Source organism: Drosophila willistoni, unplaced genomic scaffold (genome assembly GCF_018902025.1).
Source record: "Drosophila willistoni isolate 14030-0811.24 unplaced genomic scaffold, UCI_dwil_1.1 Seg485, whole genome shotgun sequence".
Taxonomy (NCBI): Eukaryota; Metazoa; Arthropoda; class Insecta; order Diptera; family Drosophilidae; genus Drosophila; species Drosophila willistoni.
In genome coordinates this window covers 965141-990687 of record NW_025814416.1, presented here as the reverse complement: position 1 = coordinate 990687, position 25547 = coordinate 965141, and the positions used below count along the sequence as shown (strand labels likewise).

General features: G+C 36.2%; 1 protein-coding gene across 3 annotated transcripts; it reads left to right on the top strand.

The window, feature by feature from the left end:
* Positions 1-511: 511 nt before the first annotated feature.
* Positions 512-25407, top strand: LOC26528925 (BLOC-1-related complex subunit 8 homolog). 3 transcript variants are annotated; one of them, XM_047012962.1, is made up of 4 exons: positions 512-701; positions 5284-5354; positions 24909-25015; positions 25068-25407. In XM_047012962.1, the coding sequence occupies exons 1-4, from the start codon at positions 662-664 to the stop codon at positions 25363-25365; spliced, it is 516 nt and encodes a 171-aa protein (XP_046868918.1). In that variant the 5' UTR covers positions 512-661; the 3' UTR covers positions 25366-25407. The 3 variants fall into 3 exon arrangements, with proteins under 3 accessions (XP_046868918.1, XP_046868916.1, XP_046868917.1); XM_047012960.1 differs by lacking the exon at positions 5284-5354 and adding an exon at positions 846-1071; XM_047012961.1 differs by lacking the exons at positions 512-701; positions 5284-5354 and adding exons at positions 713-758; positions 846-1071.
* Positions 25408-25547: the final 140 nt, after the last annotated feature.

The window sequence follows — 25547 nt, the reverse complement described above, 5'->3', positions numbered from 1 at the left end:
ATACACTGGTCGGCATATATATTTTGACATAGCGGTGCCTTTGTTAATTTTTTTCAGCAGAAAGAACTGACAAAACATAATAGACAAAATATTTCGCCAATTTACAGTTATTAGTGTGCACTTTACTTTGACATTCATTTTGGCTTCGTTTAATGAAACTATACTTGAAATGTGAAATGTAAATGATGTCCAAATATATATGCCGACCAGTGTATGTATGTAAATATTGATTTTATTAACAATTGCAGAAATTAAAAGGTTTTTATTTTTTTCGCTGCACTTTGCAACAAGTCTGCCTATAGGATCTGTAATATCAGCTGTTAAGAGATGGTGGATGGTGCAGTGGAAATTGCTGTTTCACATCCATCGTTAATTCCAAGCATTCCCCGGAAATAGATCGAGTGCGAGTCGGTCCTTACTCCCCGTAGAGTAATCGAAAATGTAAATTTTTTGACCCCGAATATGAATTGTGTGTGAATAGGCTGTAAATTTGCTGTTTCACATACATATATTGTTTATCAAACCATTTCTTGTAGATGTAACGTGTAGGATTTTGGTATAAGTGTTTGTTATTTTTTATAATTTCATCCGCATTGGTTCATCTGAAGTAAATATAAATGTACATACATAAATACATATGTATATACATATATCCTAAACAATGTCGGAATCAAATGAAATAACATTGAAGTCAAGAAAAAGTAAGTTTTTGCCTAAAGTAGTTTTGGAGAAGATTCTATGTACATACAGTGTGTCAGGTAATTCTTTGCAAAATGAAAAAAGAAATCAAATCATGGTAGTACATTAAAATTTTTGTCTCATCACAAAAAATAACGTCATCCCAGTGCTCAAGGGGATTGTGGACATTGGCAATAGAGTTGCTCAGCTGCCTCAATGCTTACAATCATTGGTTAGATGGCCAGCCTCCGGAGTGCTTTAATTCCAACTTATTTTCTTTCTCCGCCTGTCTTATTACATATGTACATATATGATACATACAGTAAAGGAAAAAAGTCAATATACACCTCCAATTTTGGCATAATTCGGCTTTTTGCTCTAAAAATTAAAAATGTAAGTATGCCATAATTTAGAGTACCGAAAGTTAACTCTATGCGAGAAAAAAAAATTTCACTAAATTTTAAACAATTAAAGTTATAGGCAAAAAACAGAAAAAGTGATGGGAAAAAAGTCTACATACACCGAAATCCCTCCTCTTAATAACGTTAAAAAACAATGATTTTTTGTATTTTTCAAGACTTTCGACAAATTGCTTCTTTGTAGGTCATCCTTATTGCTCAGAGTTTTTTAAACAGGATCTAATCTAGGAAAAAATAGGGTAACTTAATGCCCGTTTCAGAGTATCCTTAAAAAAGTTAAAAAAAAACAAAACTGTACATATGTACATATGCCGCTATTGGTTTTTCTTCAAAAGAAAGTGCCGTTACACAACTGCAGTTTCAATTTGTATTGTCTTTGCATTTTGCAAGAATTAATTGACAGCGTGAATTTCGATGAATTTTCTTTTTTTGTTTCTTTTGGATGGAAATTTGAAATTTTTGAGCCCTATATATGTATGTAAAGAATACTTGATAAAATCTATAAATTACCAGAATTTTTTTTTAATAATAAATTATAATTTATTATAAGTTGATAAATGGATTTGTGTGATTTTTTTTTATTTTACAATTTTACTCGACATTATGTACATTTTTATCCATAGCTCGCAAATAACTGTCGACCGCTTCTCGTTGTCTCTGACTCTTTACGAAAAAAATCAGCAAGCAATCGATTTAGCTCTTAAATGAGCTACAGTGGCTCACAGCTTATTTGATACAGCATTAAGTATTCACTTTCGATAACTTTAAAATCGAGACTATACATTTTATCAATTAACTTGAAATGCATCACAGTAGGTACATATTTCAAAAGCTTGTTCCAAGAAATGGGATTCCCAGAAAGTTTTATTTACGGCGTGCACGGCAAGAATACGACAAAAGGTTCGAATTTGAGCTCCCAGCTTATTTGATACACCATCTTTTATGTAAGTAAAATAACCATATAAGAGGAGTTCTTGGCCTTCCGAGTATTTTTTATGTTTCGTCAATTTGTAATAGGAGAACTTGTTAGCCTCAGTACCTCTACTCTCCAGCACATCATAGAGCGCTTTAAACACGAGAACAGGATTGAAAACAATGGCAGACAAGCGCCGGATAAAATTTTTACGGAGGCGGACGAGCGGATTATTCTAAGAAAAATTAAAGCTAACCCAAAGCTATCTGCTTCGAAGCTAGCTGCTGAAGTTGAGAATGAGGTGGGCAAGTCGGCAAGTGCAAAGACTATCCGTCGTGTGCTGCGTGACCACTATTTTAATTAATAAAAAAAACCAACAAAGCCGACTTATTTCTGCAAAGGAGCACATTTTGAAGGATATGGCAATCTGGAGCTCTGTTATTTTCTCAGACGAGTCCAAATTTAACATTTCTAGTTCCGACGGGATTTCATATGTGTGGAGAAAGCCCAATACAGAGCTCAACAAGGAGAACATAAAATCCACTGTGAAGCATGGTGGGGCCCACGTAAGTGGGGAGCTTAGAATTTGTTGAGGGAATAATGGACAAAATGCAGTACCTCAACATTTTGAAAGATAATCTGCTCCAAAGTGCCGAGAAACTTGGTATAAGAGGGAATTTCCGGTACTACCAAGACAACAATCCCAAGCACAAGGCTGGAATTATGCAAACGTGGCTGATTTGGAACTGCCCACATCTGATGGCTCCACCCGCACAGTCTCCGGACTTAAATGTAATTGAGAATCTTTGCGCTTTTTTGGACAATGGAACATAAAATATCGAATAAGAATGACCTCAAAAAAGCTTTGACGGAAGAATGGGGCAAAATTACTCCAAGCTTTACCCAAAAGTTGGTGGAGTCAATGCCAAATAGGCTGCAGGCTGTCATAAAAGCCAAAGGATTGGACAGAAAATACTGAAATAAACATAATTTTTTTAATTTAAGTACATTTGAAAGACTGTATCAAATAAGTTGTGAGGCTAGTTTTTGATTTGATTTAGTTATGTTAGTTTTATACTGTTAAATAGCTCTGATTTGAATTAATGTTATGTTTTTATTAATGTTGAATGTTTTCGAAAACAAATAGCATTTATTACACTGTGATAGTTTTTTTCAAAAAAAAAAAAGACATGGCAAAATTCGATAGTTTCACCCTATTTCGGGTCCTGCGAATCGAACTGCATCATTAGTTTTTTAAGTTATCACGATGGTTTCATACAAAATTTTTTCGGGAAGTTTTTCATCAAAGTTGCCGTTTTTTCGAAAAGGGTGTTTTTTTCATTTGCTTCTAACTTCTAAAATATTAATTTTTTGCAAGGGTATAAAAATTCAATTTGATTAAATGGTTATATTATAAACCATAAATTAGATAGGTCTGGTGTGTCTTCTGCTGCCGTTGAGCATAGTAAATTCTCACATTAGGATCCAGATTCGAATGGAAAATTTTCAATATAAGCAAAATGCGAGAAAGAAAACATAAAAAAAATTGGGTCAAGATTCGATTTTTTTTACATTTTGTCCCAAAGCTCAGGAACGGACGGACTTAGAGGCTAGATGTCTTCCCAACATTTGTAGCTCTTTTAATTCTAAGAAACGTTACTGAAGAAAAGTTGTAAAAAAATTAATATTTTAGAAGTTAGAAGCAAAGGAAAAAAACACCCTTTTCGAAAAAACGGCAACTTTGATGAAAAACTTCCCGAAAAAATTTTGTATGAAACCATCGTGATAACTTAAAAAACTAATAATGCAGTTCGATTCGCAGGACCCGAAATAGGGTGAAACCATCGAATTTTGCCATGTCTTTTTTTTCGACTATCACAGTGTTATTAAAATGGCATTTTTAGTTTTTTTGGTAGTGTGTTTCCAAGCAATGACTGTATCAATTTTTGAAAGAGAGCTGTATCAAATAAGCTGTGAGTCACTGTAGATCGCGCTCGGACCTAAACCGTTTTTTTTTATTCTGATTTGTTCTGGGTTTTCCATGACAGGTTGGTCGCACGCATAGGCAAGCAAACGTTAAATTATTTTTTTTCCCCAAATTAAGATATTTTTATAAATACATACATATGTGTTGAATAAACTAAAGTTGCATTTAAATTTTGGTGATTAAGGTAAAAGAAAAAGTTGTGCTAATCTGAAGTCAATAAAGTTAAATTTTAAGGGGTGAACTTATTATTTTTATCATGAGTGTTCAATGAAAGACGTTAGTATTTTTTGAATTGAGTTAATCTTTATTTGTTTATATATAAATAGGCACTAGCACATAAACCAGTGACTAAAAGTTGTCGCAACCAACACATAAATTGGGTGGACTTCGAAATAAGATTACAGATTTAGAGATGGGGGCCAAAGACACAGCGATGCACACCCGATGTAGCTACAATTGGTATGTGATCTTACTAAGAATAATGCATTTCTTTTATAGTAAAAATAGAGAGCTCACCAGTACATAGTTCGACATAGTGTTAGGTTAGCAAAATACGTCTTTATTGATAATAGCTAACCATAGCAGCTTAATTAACTAGGTCTTTATTGTTAACTGCTGATCATATCAGATCTACGTATGACTGATGAGCCATCGATATCTATAATCGGGTTACATACTTATATTGACATACATTTCCATTTGTTTAATAATTTAATTGTCTCAATGTTATATCTTAATATATATAAATCTCGTGTCACAATGTTTGACCTCAATTGACTCCTAAACCACTTAACCGATTATAATTAATTTCGCACACCATGTGCAGTTCGATTTAATTTGAGAGATAGGATAGTTTAAATCTCAAATTATAGTCGCAATTTTAATTTTTCAAAAGAGGGCACAGCGAAGCGTGGCAGGGTTTCTAGTTATTTTACATAATCTAAACACCAACAATGAGTGTACATATAGTGTTTTTTTGTGTCATACAAAAAGCTCAATGAAAAGAACTCAACAGAAAACATAAATAAAGACAGAAAGAATCTTTTGCTCAGAGCGAGGGCGAGAGAGTACGGACTTTTTCAGTTGTGCTCCTAACAAGAGCTCAAGGAAAAATATCGGTCAACAGTTTTTTGCGAGATATGCTTATATGTGGACTCATCGATTTTGTTTGAAATTAAAATTCGCAAGAATATTCTTAACCAAAGCCAAATATCCATTTCTTTTTGATTGGGTATCACCAATTAAACAATTTATTTCATATAATACATTGTATGTACATATTTCAGCATCGGAAAAAATATCAGAAAATATACACATTTTTGCAAACGACCCTTCTTTGGCTTTTTATCGAGTTCAGGTATGTGTACAAGTTAAACAATCCAACTAACTACCCCCGCATTAAGCATTAGAGCAATCTGCACAGCTTAAACATCGATGTGTCAAATTTCAAACACAGTACACCTCAAGTGCATTTGACGCAACAGCGGGACTCATAATCTAAACATAAATGTGCTGACACATGAGCCATAACCATGAGAGCCCATAGCATGACCATATGTACCTTACATATGTACTTCTTATGTATTCAGTTTTTATACCATACACCCATAGGGTGAAATGGTATATTAAAGTCGCCAAAATGTATGTAACAGGCAGAAGGAAGCATCTCCGACCCCACAAAGTATATATATTCATGATCAGGATCAAAAACCGAGTCGATCTAGCCATGTCCGTCTGTCCGTCCGTCCGTATGAACACCTAGATCTCGGAGACTATAAGAGCTAGAGCCACCAAATTAGGTATGCAGTCTCGTGTAGTATGTACGCTTATCGAGTTTGTTTCAAATTTTTGCCACGCCCCCTTCCGCCCCCGGAATTTACATAAAACTGTTTTTCTTAAAAAGTATGGCAGATAGAGACATCAAATTTGGGTTATATACTTGTTTAGTTAGCGCGCAGAAAAGTTCCAACTTTTCGCCACGCCCCCTTCCGCCCCCGGAATTTACATAACTCTGATTTGCTTAAAAACTATGAAAGCTACCGACATTAAATTTGTTATGTAAGCTAGCTTAATAGACGCGCAGATATTGACTATTTAAAAATTTTGCCACGCCCATTTCCGCCCCCGAAAATTAAACAAAACAGATTTTCTCGAAAACTAACAAAGCTAAAGTCACCAAATTTAGTATGTATATTGGCTGGCTTAGTATGCGCGCAGAATACATATATTTTAATATGTTGTCACGCCCACTTCCGCCTCCATAATTTAGAAAAAACCGATTGGCTCTTGCAATTTTTTGACCATCGCAATCAAATTTGGCAGACTAATAAATCTTATCTATTTCTATCAAACTACAAAATTTGATTGAAATCGGACTAGAAACATACAGAATATAAACGTATTTTGCTACGCGATCCATAAGGGCAGAATTGGCCGTTGGCTAGTGGCGGCGCTAGAGTGCTCGTGTGTTTGTAGAGTGAGCGAGATAGCATATGGTATGAGGCGTGTTAAAACAATTTAATAGACATACATTTGGTTTTCGAAATTTTAAATATTTGTTTCACCTGGTGTATGGTATACCCAAGTCGGCGAGACGACTTACTTACTTCATTTTTTTATTGTCTGGACGTTGACGTTGTGCCCAAGCAGAGGTTCATGCAAATACAGTGTTTTAAAGATTGAGGAATAAAATTTCTCATACCCGATATGTGTAACGGGTTCAATAGCTAAGAAGAGTCTATTTCACCCATTATAAGTTTGTGTATAAAGATAGCACCAAGCATTACTCTACGATTAATTAAGGAAGGAAGATTGATCAGATTTACTTTCATATGCAAGATCCGCACTCTAAGATTGGATGGATTAATAAACTATACTAAATTTTGGTTGTGTACGGATTGTCAAATTGTTTTTACCGTCGTTTTTCAAACCCAAGAACATTCCTAGCTTTATTACCAGTAGCAGAAATTTGAGGATTAAAAGTTAATTTTTGGTCCATAAGTCATTGATAATATCTAACCGCTCTAAGGAAGTGTCGTTAAGATAATAAGTTGCTAAGTATTGAGTGCATTTGTAAAAATACCTAACATTACATTTAGAGCCGTTTTGGTTTAACAGACCAACTCTGAAGATCACTAAGAACGGATTGAAGCACTTCTTGTCTACTGACGAAAATCTCTTTAAAACTCAGGTAAAGCTTAACATCATCTGGGTACATAAGCACTTGAGAATGTGTCACTACCAATGGAATATGATTTATAAAAAGAGTGAATAGCAATGGTCCCAGATGACTATCATGAGGTACTGCAGAGGTCACTTGGATGGTCTTAGAAATTGAAGATTTGAAAAGGACCTTTTGTGTTAAGTTATTTAAAATTCCAATCATGCCAAATGGCGGGGATGCCAAGTGCGTTCAACTTAAATAAAAGTAGAGTACGATTAACATAGTCAAAAGCCTTGCTGAAGTCAGAATAAATGAAGTCAGCTTGTACAGCAGTCTTGAATCCTTTGATCGAGTGAGATGTAACTTCTAATAGGTTAGTAGTTGTCGATCCACGTTTCTTAAACCCATGTTGGGATGACGAAATAAGAGAGCTACAAGAATGCTGCATTTGAGATGTGAATATTTTCTCAAATGCTTTAGGTATGGCAGACAATTTAGAAATACCCCTATAATTGGAGGCTTCGGAATTTTTTCCCTTTTTATGAAGAGAAATAATATATGATTCCTTCCAGATAGACGGGAAGGCGGAAGATGTGACGGACGAACAACTTAAACATTGGCTTACATAGAGCTTTTGCAAAAAATTTCAATACGCACCTGGGTATTCCATCAGGGCCAGGTGCATGGACCGGTTTTACCAAACTAAGCAAGACTTAATGGCGATAATGGAGATAAGAAAGGATTCACTTGATAAAACGTAGAGGAATAAGTTGTTTTGAAATAATCAGCAACCATATCGGTAATAGCCTGGTCAGTGCAAGAGGAAGGTCAGTGGTTATATCCAGAGTTGGATTGAAGTGGTCTTCGAGTATAACTAAGGTATCAGTCTTCGGGTATAACTAAGGTATCAGTTCTGGAAACATTGCAGTTAAACGAATCAAACACTAATACAAGATCTAGTGATCTGTCACGATTATTCCCGACAGGATTTACTTGAGTTAGGGACAACTCAAGGAGACCATCTATAAAACAATGTGACGATGAGGGCAACAGTAATAAAAAATCATTTGAAAGGGTCTAGGCAATCTCAGTTAAATTAAAATCTCCCAGAACAACGAGCAAGTCTTTGTCAGAGAGATATGAGAAAACAAGTTGAATGGCTTCCGCCACCATTGCGGGAAGTCCGACTGTATTTTTAATATTTTGAAGGGAAAATTAAAGCATCAGCAATATCAGGCTTCAGCCAAGTTTCAGTAAAGGCAAGAATATGAAGAAAAAGTGAAAAGCTAAATTATCTACATAGAGTCTTGAGAATTTAGACTTTAGTCCCCGTACGTTCGGAAAGGCCAGAGTTAGGGACGAAATTAGTTTTCTAACTCGCCAAAAGGTGCAGACGATCCGGAGAAACGTTATTCACAGAGGCAGGTAGCAAGCTAATCGGAGGCCGATTCTTCTTTTTTATTGTGCACTCTTTTGCAACAAGGTGTTCCGGCCAACAATGATTGTCACATTTGGCTAAAAAGATCTAGGAAGGCACTTATTTTGAAGGACGAAATGTCCCGAGTATATGAAAAACGGAACTTTTCCACCACAATGTTTGGGGCTTGAAGTTAGCCCTGGTTGTACGCGATGACTTCTTCAGAAGTAGTATTTGGATCATGCCTCGAAATAAAAATTTGTTTTTTGGTTGAAACTACAACAAGGAAACTAGAAGTGCAAAGCACAGCAGTAGCAGCAACAGCAGATGCAGCAGCAGCTGAAGCAGCCAACACTTTACTAGCTTCTCTTGTAACTTCTTTATTGGCAATATTCCTGGGAACGGATGTTTGAACGGATGGTTCGGAAACTACAACAGATATCGTGTTAGGTGGGATACTGTCTCCATCGGAAATGGAAAGAGACTCTACACCTGCCAAAGTCGGACTTCTCAACGAGATTAGCTGCTGAACATTTTGTGACATAGGGTCATTGTCGGAAGCCTTACCAGTTCCGGAAGCCTGAGCCTCTTTCGAATCGGAGACTCAATTAAAAGTTTAGAAGAACTTCTGAATTGAACGTCCATGGGCAAAATCTCCTCCTGGAGCTTATGAACGCCAGCTTACAGGGTTTTAAATGCATCCCCAGTCCGTTTCATAAAACTTCGCATCTCGACCTCCAAGCTCATTTAAAGTCTTCACTTGTCTTGCTAGGATTATTGCAATGATATTTGCAACAGACAGACGTTATTAAAATAATTGATTTACCAAAAACTAATTATAAATCAATATGTAAATAAAAACGGAAATATATATATGTTAAGAGCGGCGTATACAAACCACAGCAATTCTAACTGCACTAACACACAGCAACAAAAAACTTGTCACAAGCGCGAAGTTACCGCGAAAGCACCAACACCACACAAACAAAAACAATCTGTGAACGTTAAATTAAGAGCGCGGGTGGGAGCAAAAAATAGAAACAAATCAAAAATTAAGCAGCGCAACAACATCATAAATAGGTGTGTCACAGAAATCGATAACAACCTAAAATCAGGGTTTGCAAAAACTGCTCTGTAGTAAAAAGAGCCTGCTACCGCTCCCGTTTTTGTCGAGAGCAGGAGCAGAGTCAAAGGCGAACTATGAAAAACAAATGCTATGCTCTGCTATAGTTTTTGACGCTTAAAAAAGCGAGATTTTTTTTTGGATGTGCATCCAGCTTTGCAGAATACTTTAGTTGCTGACTACCTATTTCAGATATTACGCTAGGTATATTTAGATCATTTTGAATGTTGTCGTTTCGTTTGTACCACGGAGCCCCCGTGATTGATCTTAAAATCTTCGACTGCGCTCTTTGTATAATATCGACATTGCTGGTACTTGCATTTCCCCATAGTACGGCTCCGTAAGTCCAGATGGGTTTCAGTACGGAGTTGTATAGGAGGACTTTATACTCCAGACGTAGAGGGGACAGAGCATTGATAATCCAATGTAAGCTACTCGCTTTCAGTTTAAGCTGTGACTTTTTTGCTTTGATGTGCTTGCGCCAAGTTAGTCTTCCACATGGCTTGAGGAACTGGTACGTTGTTTAGCATTAGACCTGGACAGTTTCTTCTGTTAAGCGTAAATGTAACATGTTTGCATTTCTGCTCGTTGACCCGGATACGCCAGGTTGCTAGCCATTCCTCTACCACCTTGAGGTGTTATTCTAATTTTACAGAGGCTTGTATTGGGCATTTGGATCTGCTGAGGATTGCCGTGTCATCGGCAAAAGTGGACGTTGTAAGTCCTAAACTCGTTGGTAAGTCTGCAGTGTACAGCAGGTAGAGCAATGGACCGAGTACATTGCCTTGCGGTATACCAGCTTTGATTTCAAAGTCAGCCGAGACGGAACCATTACATCTTACAGCGAATTTCAGATTGTAGAGGTAAGGTTCCATGTGTTTGTGGGTGTATTGTGGCAGTTTTTGCCGGATTTTGAACATCAGACCCTCCAGCCAAACTCTATCGAAAGCCTGGGCAACGTCGAGAAAGACAGCCGCACAGTATTCTTTTAGTTCGAATGCTGTACGTATTTCGGATGTTATGCGATTGACTTGTTCAATTGTCCCATGTTTTTTGCGGTAGCCGAACTGGTGTGAAGGGATTGTCTTCTCCGATGCCAGAAATAAGTTTCGGCGATCAGTCAATGTGGGCACTCATGTACATTTTAAATTTAAGGCAATTTGTTTAGCTGTTTGTAAGCCTATATGGGTGATCAAGTACTTGAGGTCTTGTTAATAGTCTGAATAGCACTGGGGAGAGTGATCGGAAGTTAAATCTAGCATTGTATCCGACGTGATTCGATTATGCGGGATCCTCTTGGTTACTGCGAAATCAATCAAGTCAGGCACTTTCGGTTAGACGCAATCCATCTTATTGAGAGGTTTGATTATTGTGTTGTACAACTGCTTGCCTTTAGGATTTACCAGGCGAGATCATTTCAGCAGGGAACTATATTTGGCGTTATCGAAAATCGGTAAATTCCTTTTCAGTTGGACGGTTATAGCAGTTGTTTGTAGGTGCTGTGTTTCAAATCTGTTGAGGAACGAGTGTTTTATACGGTTTTTTATTAGGATACCAGTCCCGCCATGAGCTTTTCCGTCTAGATGGTTTGTTGCGTAGAAGGTATATTTTTGTATTTGAAAATTATTTTTTGATGTTAAATGTGTTTCCGAAATCACCAAAACGTCGATTTCACTTGAGTCTAGGAATAGTTGCAGTTCATTTTGGGGCTTGGAGATACCGTTAGCATTCCAAAGACATAGACGTAGGGAAGCCATTATTTATTCTCGATAAGCTTCTGGATAAGCAGGTTTTGATTCCGCATGAGTTCGTGCATACAGTTTTGCATGAACGTCATAAAAGTAGTCATGTTTTGATTGAGTGAGATCAAATAAACTAAAAATAATCTGGATCCCCGGTCACTGCCAGATTTTGGGAAATGAGAAAGCCGATGAGGCGGCCAAAACCGCCAACGGTCTTATATTTACAGAAAACTATAATGTCTCAGACTTATTGAAATTAAAAAAGTAAATAATCTCACCAAACTAAAACTATTTTCAAAAACAAACAACTTTTACAAATCCAATAACACTACAAAACCCAATATAACCAACTACGCTACCTACAGCCAATTGTCTCGGCGAGATCTCGTTAGAATTACTAGGCTTCGCCTTGGACACACAAACCTCACCCATTCCTACCTCCTCAACCCCACCACCACCGCCTTATGCCAACATTGCAACTCTGTTTCTTCTGTTAACCACATCCTACTAGATTGTCCGAACACCTTAAACCTTAGAAAATCCCTTTTCCCATCCTCCAACCCACTCTCAGCCATATTTAACCCAACCTTAGAAAACCTATCCAAAGTCGTTCAATTTTTAAAATCATCGAACATTTACGAGCTCATCTAAACAATTAACCATATATGTACATATTGTACATTTTCTCATTGTAAATATATACATACTTATTTTTAATTTTATAAGGCCTTTGTAGCCACTAAGCTAAGTTTACTTTTAATTTTACATTATAAGTAAACCGTATATAATAATAATAATAATGTTTGTAATATTATTAATATGATATTTCAGAACATGCTACATATCCGATAGTGATTAAGTTTGGCAGAGTCATTAATAGGTATTTTAACTGACAATACTAATTTCTATAAAGATCGCGACACAAGTATAGAGCCATATGATATAGTCATCCGATTTTGATAAAATTTGGTACAGTCATTTAGTGTATACAAAACAACAAAATATTTGTATAACAATAACTCAAAAAATAAATGAAGTTATTGAGTTATTAATCAAGAGTTGCCCCAATCTTATATATACAATTTCAACTCTGAACCAGACGATCGGACCGACAGACGGACATGGCTATATAAACTCGTCGCGACGCACAGTGGGTAAACCGATAAAGCGATTTAAAAAATTTAAGAAGCTTATGATAAAGAATTCCTCATGCTTCAAAATGTTTGCCAAGAATGCTAGCAAGAAGAAAGGTCAAAATCAGCAAATATTTCCAAGCATGTTTATCATCTAAAATTTGAATGAAACCCGTTTCTTTTTTCATCCCAAAAGAATTTTTTTATTGTTTTAAACGACTATATAACGTTTTGTAATGTTTTCATTCGATTTTTAAACACAATTTTATAAAACTAAAAAAAAATTTTTTATGATAATTTTGATATTTGCTGTTAATGGCTGATTTTCATTAATAATAATCATTAATATTTACATCAATTTCAGGTTAATTTTGAATATTTGTTATTAATTGCTGGTTTTTATTAATAATAATCATTAATACCTACATCAATAAATCTAATAAACTCACCCTTTCGCAACTATGGTTGCTATTTTTCAAATCCTTTCATAATAGCAAGTGTCTTAGCGATGCAATAAGTGGTCCAAAGAGGCTGCCGGCATTTTAAAACGGTTTTCATTGTATTGGTATATCGTAATGGTGCATCTGAACCATTTGTAGTCCATTTTTTTTTATTCCTGTGATATTTTGAATCCTATGTACCGTTGGTGTAAGTTTTTTTCAGTCGAAAGTTAATCAGTTTTTGAAGTATATTGGGCAAATTTTTCAACATTTACCATTACCTTGCAATTTATAATATTCAAGATAACAGCCAACCTTGTATCTTGATCTTGCCCTAACAACTGTCATTAATGATGTCATTTTATCATTATCAAGAAATCTCTTTATCGTGTTTCCATCATTTAATTTTTAATCCTAGCTTCCGAAAGAATTCAGCTTGGGCATATTACAGTCCCTTGCCATATTATTACACTCATGCTGCAAATCTACTTTTACTTTACATTTCTTGTTGTTATTATGAACTTTTTGTAGATATGTTGGTTGGTAATCGATTGCTCACATCGATATTCGCGAAAAAGACATATTCATAAAAAACAGATTTTCAGTTTCACAGTGCAATTCAACAATTTAACGTGTTTCAATAGCGATTTCATAGATTTAATTTTCATGTATTTCTAATTTTCTATGTGACGTTTGTTTTATTTATAATAAATTTTGATGTTTCTGTTTTTGATGGTTATGAAATAGCTTTGTTAATGTCTACTGACGTGTTATAAGCCAAGAAAACATAATTTTTAAGCATGGGACTGTAATACACCTTTTTTGCAAGGGTATAATTATAATAAGTTTAAATATCAAAGAAGCTAAGTTCGGCTGTGCCGAAGTTAATATACCCTTGCAGTTCTTGGCTATAATATTTTTACATGTTCCAAACTCTTTTTCTGTAACTCGATTCATCAATACACAGACAAAAACCTTCCAAATATCATTTACATTTATTTTTCTTCTTCTTCCCCATCCCCTTTTACATGCAATCCGCGATTGTATGCGTGTGCTCTAAAGATTCGAGCAATGACGTAGTTGGCTGCTGGAGGCGCTGCTGGCAGGGTTTGAGGAGATCCGATTTTTATTGCGTATAACTTGTGTTCTATTTATCCGATCTGATTAAAATTTCGGGATCTGATGTTTATATAAAAAACTATTATATTAGTAAATTTCATATGAATACTCCAATTTCTTCAACTACTTAGTTTTCTCCTACAACTATATGATGCAGTGATCCGATCCTGAACATTTTCATACTTTATCTTACCCGGGATATTACAGCTTAAATATCAAGTTTCATCCCAATAGCTCTTAAGACGGCTGAATAAAACGCATACTCACCGACGGTCAAACGGACAGACGGACATGGCTATATCGACTCAGCTTCTCATGCTGATTAAGAATATATATTCTTTATGGGGTCGGACACGTCTCCTTCTGTGCGTTACAAACATCTGACCAATTTTATAATACTCTCTGCAAGGGTATAAAAATATTAAACTTAGAAAAAGGAAAACAGAGAATGAGAAAAGAAAAGAGAAAACTTAACGCAAAACGAGAGAGACTGAGCAACAAACGCAACAATATGTTCATTAATAACAACAAAACAGGGAATCGTTTTATAAACCAAATAAAGTTGAACTGACCGCCAAACGTCAGAGCGTCATTTTTAAAAGGTAAAAAACTTGCAGTACTAATAGAAAGAAAACAGTTTCTGCCCTTTAATTATGTTGCGGTCAGAAAGGAATTGGTACAGAAACTTAACAACAAATAGAAACAAGAAAGGCGCGTACAACCTTTTCTTTAATAATAAAAGAGCACAGAGCAACTAACTATAAATGAAATAGATCGTACAATACTAGAAACAGTGGGAAGAACAATAAAATTTTACATTAATTCTATTGTCGCCCGAAGTTAGTTTGACTTCTTAACTGCTTTTAGCGTTGATTATTATTTTGGAGTGCAGTAAGTTATTCACAAAAATAGTTATTTGATTTCATATTTTCCTTTTTTACAGAGCTCTAAAGTCGATTGAGAAATCGGAATCAACTTTTCACAACATCCAAGAAATGATAAAGGCTTCAATATTCATGAAGCAACAACTGAAATATGAAGAAAAAAAAAAGATTAAAACCGAAAACGGGAAAAACTCTGTATACAAATATTATTATACCCTTGCAGGCAGTGGGTATTATAAAATTGGTCAGATGTTTGTAACGCACCCCATAAAGAATATATATTCTTGATCAGCATGAGAAGCTGAGTCGATATAGCCATATCCGTCTGTCCGTCTGTCCATCTTAAGAGCTATCGGGAGGAAATTTGGGGGCTTTTTATTACCCGGGTAAGATAAAGTATGAAAATCTTTAGGATCGGACCACTATATCATATAGTTCTAGAAGAAACATTTTTATAAAAATTGGAGTATCCCCATGAAATTTACTACTATGATTGAATAGGGATTCCGGGAGAAGGAAAATAACCCAATCTTCATTCGTTGAATTCAAAATATGAACTGATTTTATTTACTAAAGTACGGAGTTTATATAGGAAATCTTAGGCTCTAGTAGGTAACAATTGTTCTTAAGTAGATCTTATTCTAGTACGACTCACCCCACGCATTCGGGGGTTGAAAAATTATTATTATTTTGGGCACGGCGTCGGCCACTTGACATCCTGCCGTTGTGATCGTTTGGGTTAGTTTACAATTACAAGTGTTTGTTCCCACAACATGTGTGGCTGATTGTATTTCTAGTCATATGCTAGGTTAGTTGTTTTGTGACAAAGTACAGTTGTATTATATTTTCTTTAGTGCATCTGATTTGGTGAAGCCGCTTCAGATGAACCCGATGTTTATTCTTAAACATTCTGCGAGGGGCCGCCAAATGGGGCGATTGGGATTCGTTTATTTTTATTAAGTTGTCTTAAACAAACTATTATTAATATTATAATTAGTAAGATGACTAACATTAAGGAAGCATGACCAGTTACATGATGGAAATTTAAGCCTAGTAATTCAATATGATGTTCCTTTAACGATTTTAATTGACTTCCTATTCTTTCTAATTCTGCTGAATGATTTACTATGTTTGCTTCTACTGGATTCCATGCTATATTTGCTATGTTACTAATATCGCCTACGTGCGAAGTTTTAATAGCTATGTACGACTCTGACTGAACGCTATGATGAGCTACTAGAATTTTATCTTCTGCCCTAGCTGTGCAGCCTGATCTGAGACTCAAAATTCCTTGTTCTGGTATGTCTAGCACCTCCTGCTGTTCGTTACCGCATTGGACTCTGGCCTTAGTTTTAGGTGGTACCTTGAATAACCAACTACTGCTGCTATCTAATTCTACCCAGTAAGATCTTGTCTCAATAATCGTTGTGTATAAGCAGTTAGATTTTGTATTCTGTTTAAAAGGTGTCAGCTCACAAGCATTATCATTGGCACCACTCCATGGCCAACTTCCTTCACATGTTCTCCTGTTCGACTGCCAGTTCCGACATTTTTGCATAGCTGATTCAGACATTAAATGATACGCGTCTATTTCAAAATTATATATTAAATACTGACTATCTATATGAACCATTACCATTTGATTATTATTCAATCGTACAGGCACTGGAATAACTTTATAAAGAAAAGACGGGTGTCTACCAAACAGTGGTATTTTTGCATTTATAATTATTTTTCTATCTATGAAAATACCCTTGGCCGTCAACAGCGTATATATATCTCTTAACTCAGTACCTGTCCTTTTACCTGGTAGCACTAATGCTTCGGACAACTTGTCCTTTATTTTTGTTATTTCCAATTTCATTTGGCTTGGTTTTAAAATATTAGGGTTCAACCTACCATGGTTGATGTCTATTAAAAGATTTATAATTCCTGTCTGAATTTTTTCACATTCATCAACCACGGAACTTAATTGCCTTACAATCATGAAGAACTGGATGGATTCTCTATATACGTAATAGCTTTCTTTCAGTAATTCTGTCATATTTTCGATTCGGTTGTTCATGTTATGAAAATTATCATTTATTTCATCTATAGTTGTCTTAAGAATGTTTGCCGTAGAGTCTACTATCGATGTCTGCTTTTCTTCTAGATGTTTCAAGTTTTGCTGATTTGTCAGTAAACTTCTCATGTTTTCTTCCATCTGCACCCTGTCATCCGCATCCATGATGCCAAATAATATATGGTACAGTGAACCCATGAATTCAAACGGTGCTCGTTTGCTTCTTGGCTTATTTTGACTCATGAACAATCTATTATTTGCTTCGATTTCCGTAATTCGTTTTACCGTGCTGTTTAATACAAAATGGCACTGGTCTTCGAAATTATACAATTTTTGACATAAATCCCTCAATTTGGGAATCATTCTGTCACCTTGACTGAGCATTTCAAAGTAGGCCGACATGTCATAGTATATAACCAGATCCCATGAGGACGCTACTACTTCCACTTCACCCATTGGATCTAAGTATAATGCGGCTGTTGCGTTTAGTTCTTTTACCGTAATTTTTGGTCGATTATCTCTAATGCTTGCTGCATTCGAAAGTTGACAAAGCAGCACCAACATTGCTAACATCATTACGTTTCCTACTTTGGACAGATTACAGAATCTGGTACTTTTCCGATATGGCTTCTCCTCAACGTCTTCGGATGATTTTACCCCAACAAGTGGACAGATTTTACTAATAGGCCTTGTAATTGACCCTTCCTGCAATTTGACTTTTACCACTCTTACTTTATCATCCCTGCCTTTGTGAATTTCCTCAATCTTGCCCAGAGGCCACCTGGCTGGGTGACAATTCTCATCTTTGATCAGGACGACCTGTCCATTCTCTAAGTTTTCTGTGGTTCGTCGCCACTTATTCCTTTGCTGGAGAGTATATAGATATTCGTCTTTCCATTTTAACCAGAAATCTTTTTTCATTTTCTGAATTAATTTCCATCTGTCTAAATTTCCAATTTTTTCTTCTGATATGGACTCGGCTGCTTCTAATGTAGGTCTTCCAATTAAGAAATGACCGGGAGTTAACACCTCGTTGTTGTCCATATCTTCACCCGTCGTATACAACGGACGTGAGTTTAACACGGCTTCTATTTGGCACAACAATGTTGCCAGTTCCTCATATGTGAGGTTACTGTCTCCTATAACTCTTTTCAGGTGATACTTAACCGACTTTACCCCAGCTTCCCATATACCTCCGAAGTGGGGTCCTGCCGGGGGGCTAAAATGCCAGCTAACCTGTTCTCGCTCTAGCACAGGGGCCACCTGAACGTTGTCTTGAACTGCTTTTTTGAATTCTTCATCAAGCCTCCTAGCCGCACCTACAAAATTTGTACCATTATCAGAATAAATGTTAGCGCATTTACCCCGTCTTGCAACAAATCTTCGAAATGCTGCTAGGAAGGCATCAGTTGTCAAGTCACTAACAACTTCTAAATGCATTGCCTTAGTTGACAAACAAACGAATACAGCTATGTATCCTTTGAATGTTTTTTGTCCCCGGTTTTTTGAGCACCTTATATGATATGGACCGGCAAAATCAATCCCCGTGTTATGAAATGGGGATGACACCGTTACCCTATTTTTGGGCAGGTTACCCATAATTTGCTCCGCAGTTACTTGGCGGTATCTGGCACATGTGACGCATTCCCTTAGGTATTTTTTAAGGGCGTTTCTCAATCCGAAAATCCAAAATTTCCTTTGAATTTGGCTTCTCATAAGGTTAATTCCTCCGTGTAAGGTTTCCTTATGAGCATCTTTAATCAACAGCATTGTAAGATGTGATTTATCCAAAATCACAGGATGTTTAGTATCAAAACATATGTTGGCATTTTGCAATCTTCCCCCAACGCGTAATATTCCATCGTTATCCAAAAATGGATTTAAGCTTAAAATTTTGCTTTTCATGTCAATTTGCTTGTTTTGCGTAAGACATGATATCTCTCTGCTAAATTGATATGCCTGTTGCTGTTTAATTATAAAATTTTTAGCATTCTTAAGCTCATTGACGGTTAAGTATGATGGGTACACTTTATCTCTTTTTTTAATGCCAATAAATCTTAACACATATGCTGTAATTCTGGCCAGCTTATTCATACAGGAATACTTTTCAATAAGCTCCTGCATAATACTACTCTCCGTATTTAATAGTACGGAATTTATCATAATCTTGTCATCGTCTGTTTTTTGTTTAGGCCATTTATCTTTTGCCTCACCGAGCCACCTTGGCCCATTCCACCACAATTCACAATCTTTTAACTTATTTGGACAAATACCCCTTGAAGCTACATCTGCAGGGTTATCTTCAGATTTTACATGGTTCCACGTTATTTCTCTGATTTTTAGAATATCCTCTATGCGACGCCTTACGAATTTTTCTTTACTAGCACCGTTCTTTATCCAGCACAGCGTAATAGTAGAGTCACTCCACGCGTATATTTCAGAAGGAGCAGCAATAGATTGCTGGACTCTTTGTAGTAATTGCGACAGCAAGTGTGCTGCACATAATTCTAATTTAGGAATAGTCTTCCTATTTTTGATTGGATTAACTTTGTTCTTGCTGGCTATTAAAGTAACTGCCTCACCTACTTTAGCATATACCACCGCAGCATATGCCTTTTCTGAAGCGTCAGCAAAACCATGAATCTGTAACAACATATTAGGCTGTGTCTTGATCCATCGGGGTAATCTGACTTCTTCCAGATAGACCAAATTATCCCTGAAGGATTTCCATTCTGTTGTTTCGTTATCGGACAACTCTTGATCCCAATTTTGCTCTGCTAGCCACAACTTCTGCATAAATAACTTGCCTACTACCGTTACAGGTGCTAGCCAACCTAGTGGATCATAAATCTTGGCTAGTGTGGATAGCACACCTCTTTTATTCACCTTTCTGCTCTCGTCACAGTGTACCTTAAACTTAAATTCGTCTTTAATTGGTTCCCACTGCAACCCCAAGGTTTTAATTGCCTCGTTCTCATCAATTTTTAATACTTTATTATCGCCTGTATCAATAACCTCTTCAATAATTTCGGACTTATTCGAAATCCATTTTCTCAAATTCATTCCTGCTTTTTCCAGCTCTCTGGAAACCTGTTGAACTTTGCGTTTTGATTCTTGTACGGTATTACCTCCAGTCATTAAATCATCCATGTAGAATTCATATCGGATAATTTCACTAATTACTTTATCTTGACATCTGTTTGCTATCTCTGCAAGTACCCTTGTGGCTAAATAAGGTGCTGATGCCGTACCGTACGTTACTGTTGTCAATTTATATATTCTTAATTTTTTCTGCGGTGAAATTCGCCACAAAATATGCAAATATTTTTGATCGTTTAGATCAATGTTTATCTGTCGATACATTTTTTCAATATCTGCAGATACTACGTACTGCCATTTTCGCCACTTTACTATTATGTCGAATATGTCTTTTTGAAGTCGCGGCCCGATCCACATAACATCATTGAGACTTCTGTTATTCGTTGTTTTCGCGGAAGCGTCAAATACAACTCTTAATTTAGTTGTCAGACTTGCTTCTTTTATTACTGCTTGATGTGGCAGATAATACGCACCTTCATCCTTAGTTTCGACCATATGGCCCAACTCCAAATATTCGTTAATGAATTTTTCGTACTCCTCCTTAAGTTTTGGATTTTTCTGAAACTTTTTCTCCAAGTTAAGAAATCGCGCAGTTGCCTGCGCCTTCGAGTCACCTAATTCCTTTTCTTGCTTAAACGGAATCGTTACTACATATCTTCCTGAGGCATCAATCATAGTCGTCTTGTTGAAATTTTCTTCACATTCGCTAGCTTCTGTATCATCTTTTTCATCTGCCTCCATTTCCCAAAACCGCTCCATATCTGTAATATCTATTGTTGTAGCTACTATAGACTCATTTCCTTTTGACTTCGTACATCCCGACACGATCCAGCCAAATTGAGTATTTTGTCCTAGCAGGCCACTAATCTTGGCAACTCCACTTTTTAAAATGTGGGTGTATACGTCTATCCCTATTATCATATCGACCCTACCAGGTTTATTAAAGGTGGGGTCAGCTAGCACGTAAGTATGCCATTTTGACATATCCACGTTTGCTATTTTTAACGGAAGAGCTTTCATTAATTGAGGCAATACAATTGCTTCAACCTTAATAAGTTCTATTTCAGAATCACGCGTCTTCATTTCAATATTTACCCTATACTTCGAGGTTCTAGGTTTTGTCGAAGATACGCCACTTATTTCCGTTTGTTTCTTGATCTTGGGTAACTTTAACATTTGAGCGGCTTCTTCAGATAAAATAGTGCTTTGAGATCCATTATCAATCAAGGCTCTTAATGTTTCATATTCTCCATTTATTTTTTTAACTTGTATTAGGGCTGTGGCCAACAATTTTTGCTCTGCCGTTACACAAGTATTCACCTTCGCCTGTTTTTCCCCAAAGTGAAGAAGGGTATGGTGTCCCTTGCTGCACAATGAGCAGACCATTTCATTAGTGCATCTCTTGTTGCTTGAATGCTTCAAGCAACGTGTACACAGTTGCAATTTTTTGGCTATTTCCACCCTTTCTTTAGGTGTTAGCGCTTTAAACTTATAGCACAGAAATGCGCTATGCCAGGGACCTTTGCAGATCGGACAACCATCTTTGGAACCCGCAACCCACGTTTTTTGTAACGGTTTTTTCTCTTCCTTTCTCATGGCACTTAGCGAGCAATATCTTTGCTCCAAGTATTCCATGACATCAGATAGCTGTTGAATTTCCCTTGTTTTTCTAACTTGGCTCTCATACAACTGTAGAGCCTCTCTGTCAAATTTCCTTAGCAGCAGTTGAGCGAATACTACGTCAACTTTATCGGACAAATTTGCTTTAATTTTAATTAAGTGTATTGAGTCATTAACTATGTCAATCACTCCTTTTACACTTTTTGCGGATTCATTGTTGATCATCGGTAAATCAACGATCCGACTTAATTGTTCGGAAAATACCCTCCGATTATTTTCATACCGCTTGGTTAATAGTTCCCAAGCGGCACTATAATTGTCAGCTGAACCTGACAGTAAATGAGCCACCATGCTCCTCGCTTCTCCCTTTAATGCGGATTTTAAATAATTGAATTTAAGAGTAAGACTTAAATCCTCTCTTTTTTCAATTAATTCCGCAAATAGTTCCACAAACAGGTCCCATTCTCTAGGTTCTCCAGAAAATGTGGGTACCTGTATTTTTGGCAACACCGGTAGTTCGCCTCCCACGGTAACATTCTCAACTTTCAAATTTTTCTGATCCTTTATTTTCTCTTCTAATGCTACCAAGGTATTCTGAAGGTCGAACTCCAATTCTTCTATGACCTCTTTAAATGTTTCATTATCTCTGTATAATTCATGTGTATAAGCTTGGCACACTTGTACCTTCCTGAACAAGAATTTTATTTTCTTAATATACATTTCGCCTGTTCTATTGTCTATCGTACGTAAATCTTTGCTCACCATCTCCAAATATTGCTGGAGATGACGAACCTTTTCTTCAAACTTTTCCTGGTTCTCAATACTGGAGGTCGCGTTTCCCCGCGACTCTCCGTTGCTGCCCTCAACATTTTCTGACATTGTTGCATCTGCTTCAATGGTTTCAGAAACAACAGTGCTCTGCCTGCTAGACTCTCCTTTGGCTAGTAATTTGGCTGCCATATCTAAACCTTCCTCATACTTCCCATCTGTGAAATAGTAGTGTTGAGTTACACCACTCTCTAGCATTTGACTATGGTAACTAATCCATAGCTTCTGTATCTCATTTACTTCGTTAATAATCTTGCTAGTAAACTTACTAGCATCTAACTCTTCTAGCTTTTTTAATCTTTTATGCAACTCGTGTTGCTTCGCTAATAGTTTTTCAGTTTTTGTGGGGAACATTTTTGTCTTATTCAAATATTAGGATATTGGTATAAGAGTATAAGTATATATAATAATATAATATTAATAATATAATATAATATAAACTATTTTAATTTATATCTTATCTGATGATCCTGTTGTAGACACCGTTCGCCACTGTTGTCCGCCAAGTAGAGTTATCTGCCGCTGCTTGTCTGCCACTGCGTAGCGAAAGTTTGCTCGCCTTTTTTGTTTTCTATCTCGATCAGCTGCTGTTGTCCAGGGCCTATGGGCTCAGGCGGTACCGGTGCCGGTCATCGCACCAGACTTTCTTCTATTGGCAATGTATATTCTCCAGCGGCCTCTCCTTTGCAACTATCTTGTTGCTCTGCTGCTTTTGGTAGTTGGCAATTTGCAACTACATATAGTTCACTTTTTTCGATATTAGGGCTTCGAATACGCCACACACCAACTTTATATTTTTTTTTCACTTTATATATATATGTGGGCTTCGACTTAGCCACACACCAACTTTATATTTTTTTCTTCACCGCCGCCGAAATTATTGCAGTTGCTCGACTAGCCAAACTGCCTTTATATATTCGGTCGCACGCACTTTTTTATTTATTAAGCAATATTTTGCTTTTATATTATACTCTGTCTCTTACCACTGGTGGGGGAAAACAAGAGTTTTTTATTTTGCTACCTTTATCTGATCTTATCGTAAGAATTCAGACCTTAAGGAGCTGATTCATTCTCTGAGTCTCTTACCACTGGTGGGGGAAAACTACAGAGTTCCTTTTTCTCGAAGGACCAAAATGAATAGGGATTCCGGGAGAAGGAAAATAACCCAATCTTCATTCGTTGAATTCAAAATATGAACTGATTTTATTTACTAAAGTACGGAGTTTATATAGGAAATCTTAGGCTCTAGTAGGTAACAATTGTTCTTAAGTAGATCTTATTCTAGTACGACTCACCCCACGCATTCGGGGGTTGAAAAATTATTATTATTTTGGGCACGGCGTCGGCCACTTGACATCCTGCCGTTGTGATCGTTTGGGTTAGTTTACAATTACAAGTGTTTGTTCCCACAACATGTGTGGCTGATTGTATTTCTAGTCATATGCTAGGTTAGTTGTTTTGTGACAAAGTACAGTTGTATTATATTTTCTTTAGTGCATCTGATTTGGTGAAGCCGCTTCAGATGAACCCGATGTTTATTCTTAAACAATGATAGTATTGCATATAAAATTGCAGATTCCAAAATTTGAATCTAATCGGATAAATAGAACGCAAGTTACAGTCAGTATAAATCGGTACAACCGCTGCCGGCAGCGCTGCTTGCTGCCTACTACGTCATCATCAAATCAAGAGAGCACATGCATACACACACAGACGCAACACATGAACTGTATGTGTATGCTTGCCGTGCTTTGCTTAGGAAATGATGGAAGAAGAAAAAAAAGTTGTAGTAAAAATAGCAATAATTTTGATAATTTGTGTATTGATGAATTGAGTTGCAGGAAAAGAAATTTCAAAATGTAAAAATATTATTACCAAGGACTGCAAGGATATAAACTTCGGCATAGCCGAAGTTAGCTTCTTTGATATTATTTAATCAATTTTAAAATTTCAATTGTTTTCTAAAAACACATAAATTTTAGTAGTTGACCCCAAGACTCATGCTTTTTCAAAAATATCGGTTTATTTGTAAGATTCCTTAGGTTAAAATAATTTTAATGGTCTATATATCTCGTATACTTTTTTGTTCACATATGTATAAGGAAAAATGACAAATCTCGATTATCTTTCGTAATTATCTACCTTTTGCAATCATATTTTGCATACTTAAATTTGATATTAATATCGACCGAAATTATGGGCAAAAAGAAAAAAGGGTGGTTTGAAATGTTTCAAAACATGAGTCAAGCGTAATCTTAATAATTCTTTTATTTTATTACAGGAACATATCCGAAAAGTCTTACCACCAATTTCCATTAAACGAAATGACGTGCTACAAGTGCAAAATGGTCTACAAGGACACTTCTATGATATGGAATATGGAGTGCAGTAAGTTATTCACAAAAATCGTTATTTGATTTCATATTTTACTTTTTTACAGAGCTCTAAAGTCGATTGAGAAATCGGAATCAACTTTTCACAACATCCAAGAAATGATAAAGGCTTCAATATTCATCAAGCAACAACTGAAATATGAAGAAAAAAAAAAGATTAAAACCGAAAACGGGAAAAACTCGGTATACAAACGATTTTCCGCTCATCTAACATTCGACCCTTTAGAACTTCCAGACTTAAATGGTGTTGTGCGGGAAACTAGTGGGCGAATGGATTTAGTAGTTCCTTGTGGTGGCCAACTTAATTTAGGTGAACTACAAAGATCACACACTACCTTACATTAAATATATTTAACATAATTACACTATAAAATAATAAATAATTTTCTCTTTTAATGCTGAGTAATTTTCCTTTTTTTTATTTGATATCAATTTTATACATAAATGGTTGTACATACGGACGGTCTGCAAAAAATTTTGAGAACTAAACAGAAACCCGAGTACCGGGGCTAACTTCGGGGGCAAAG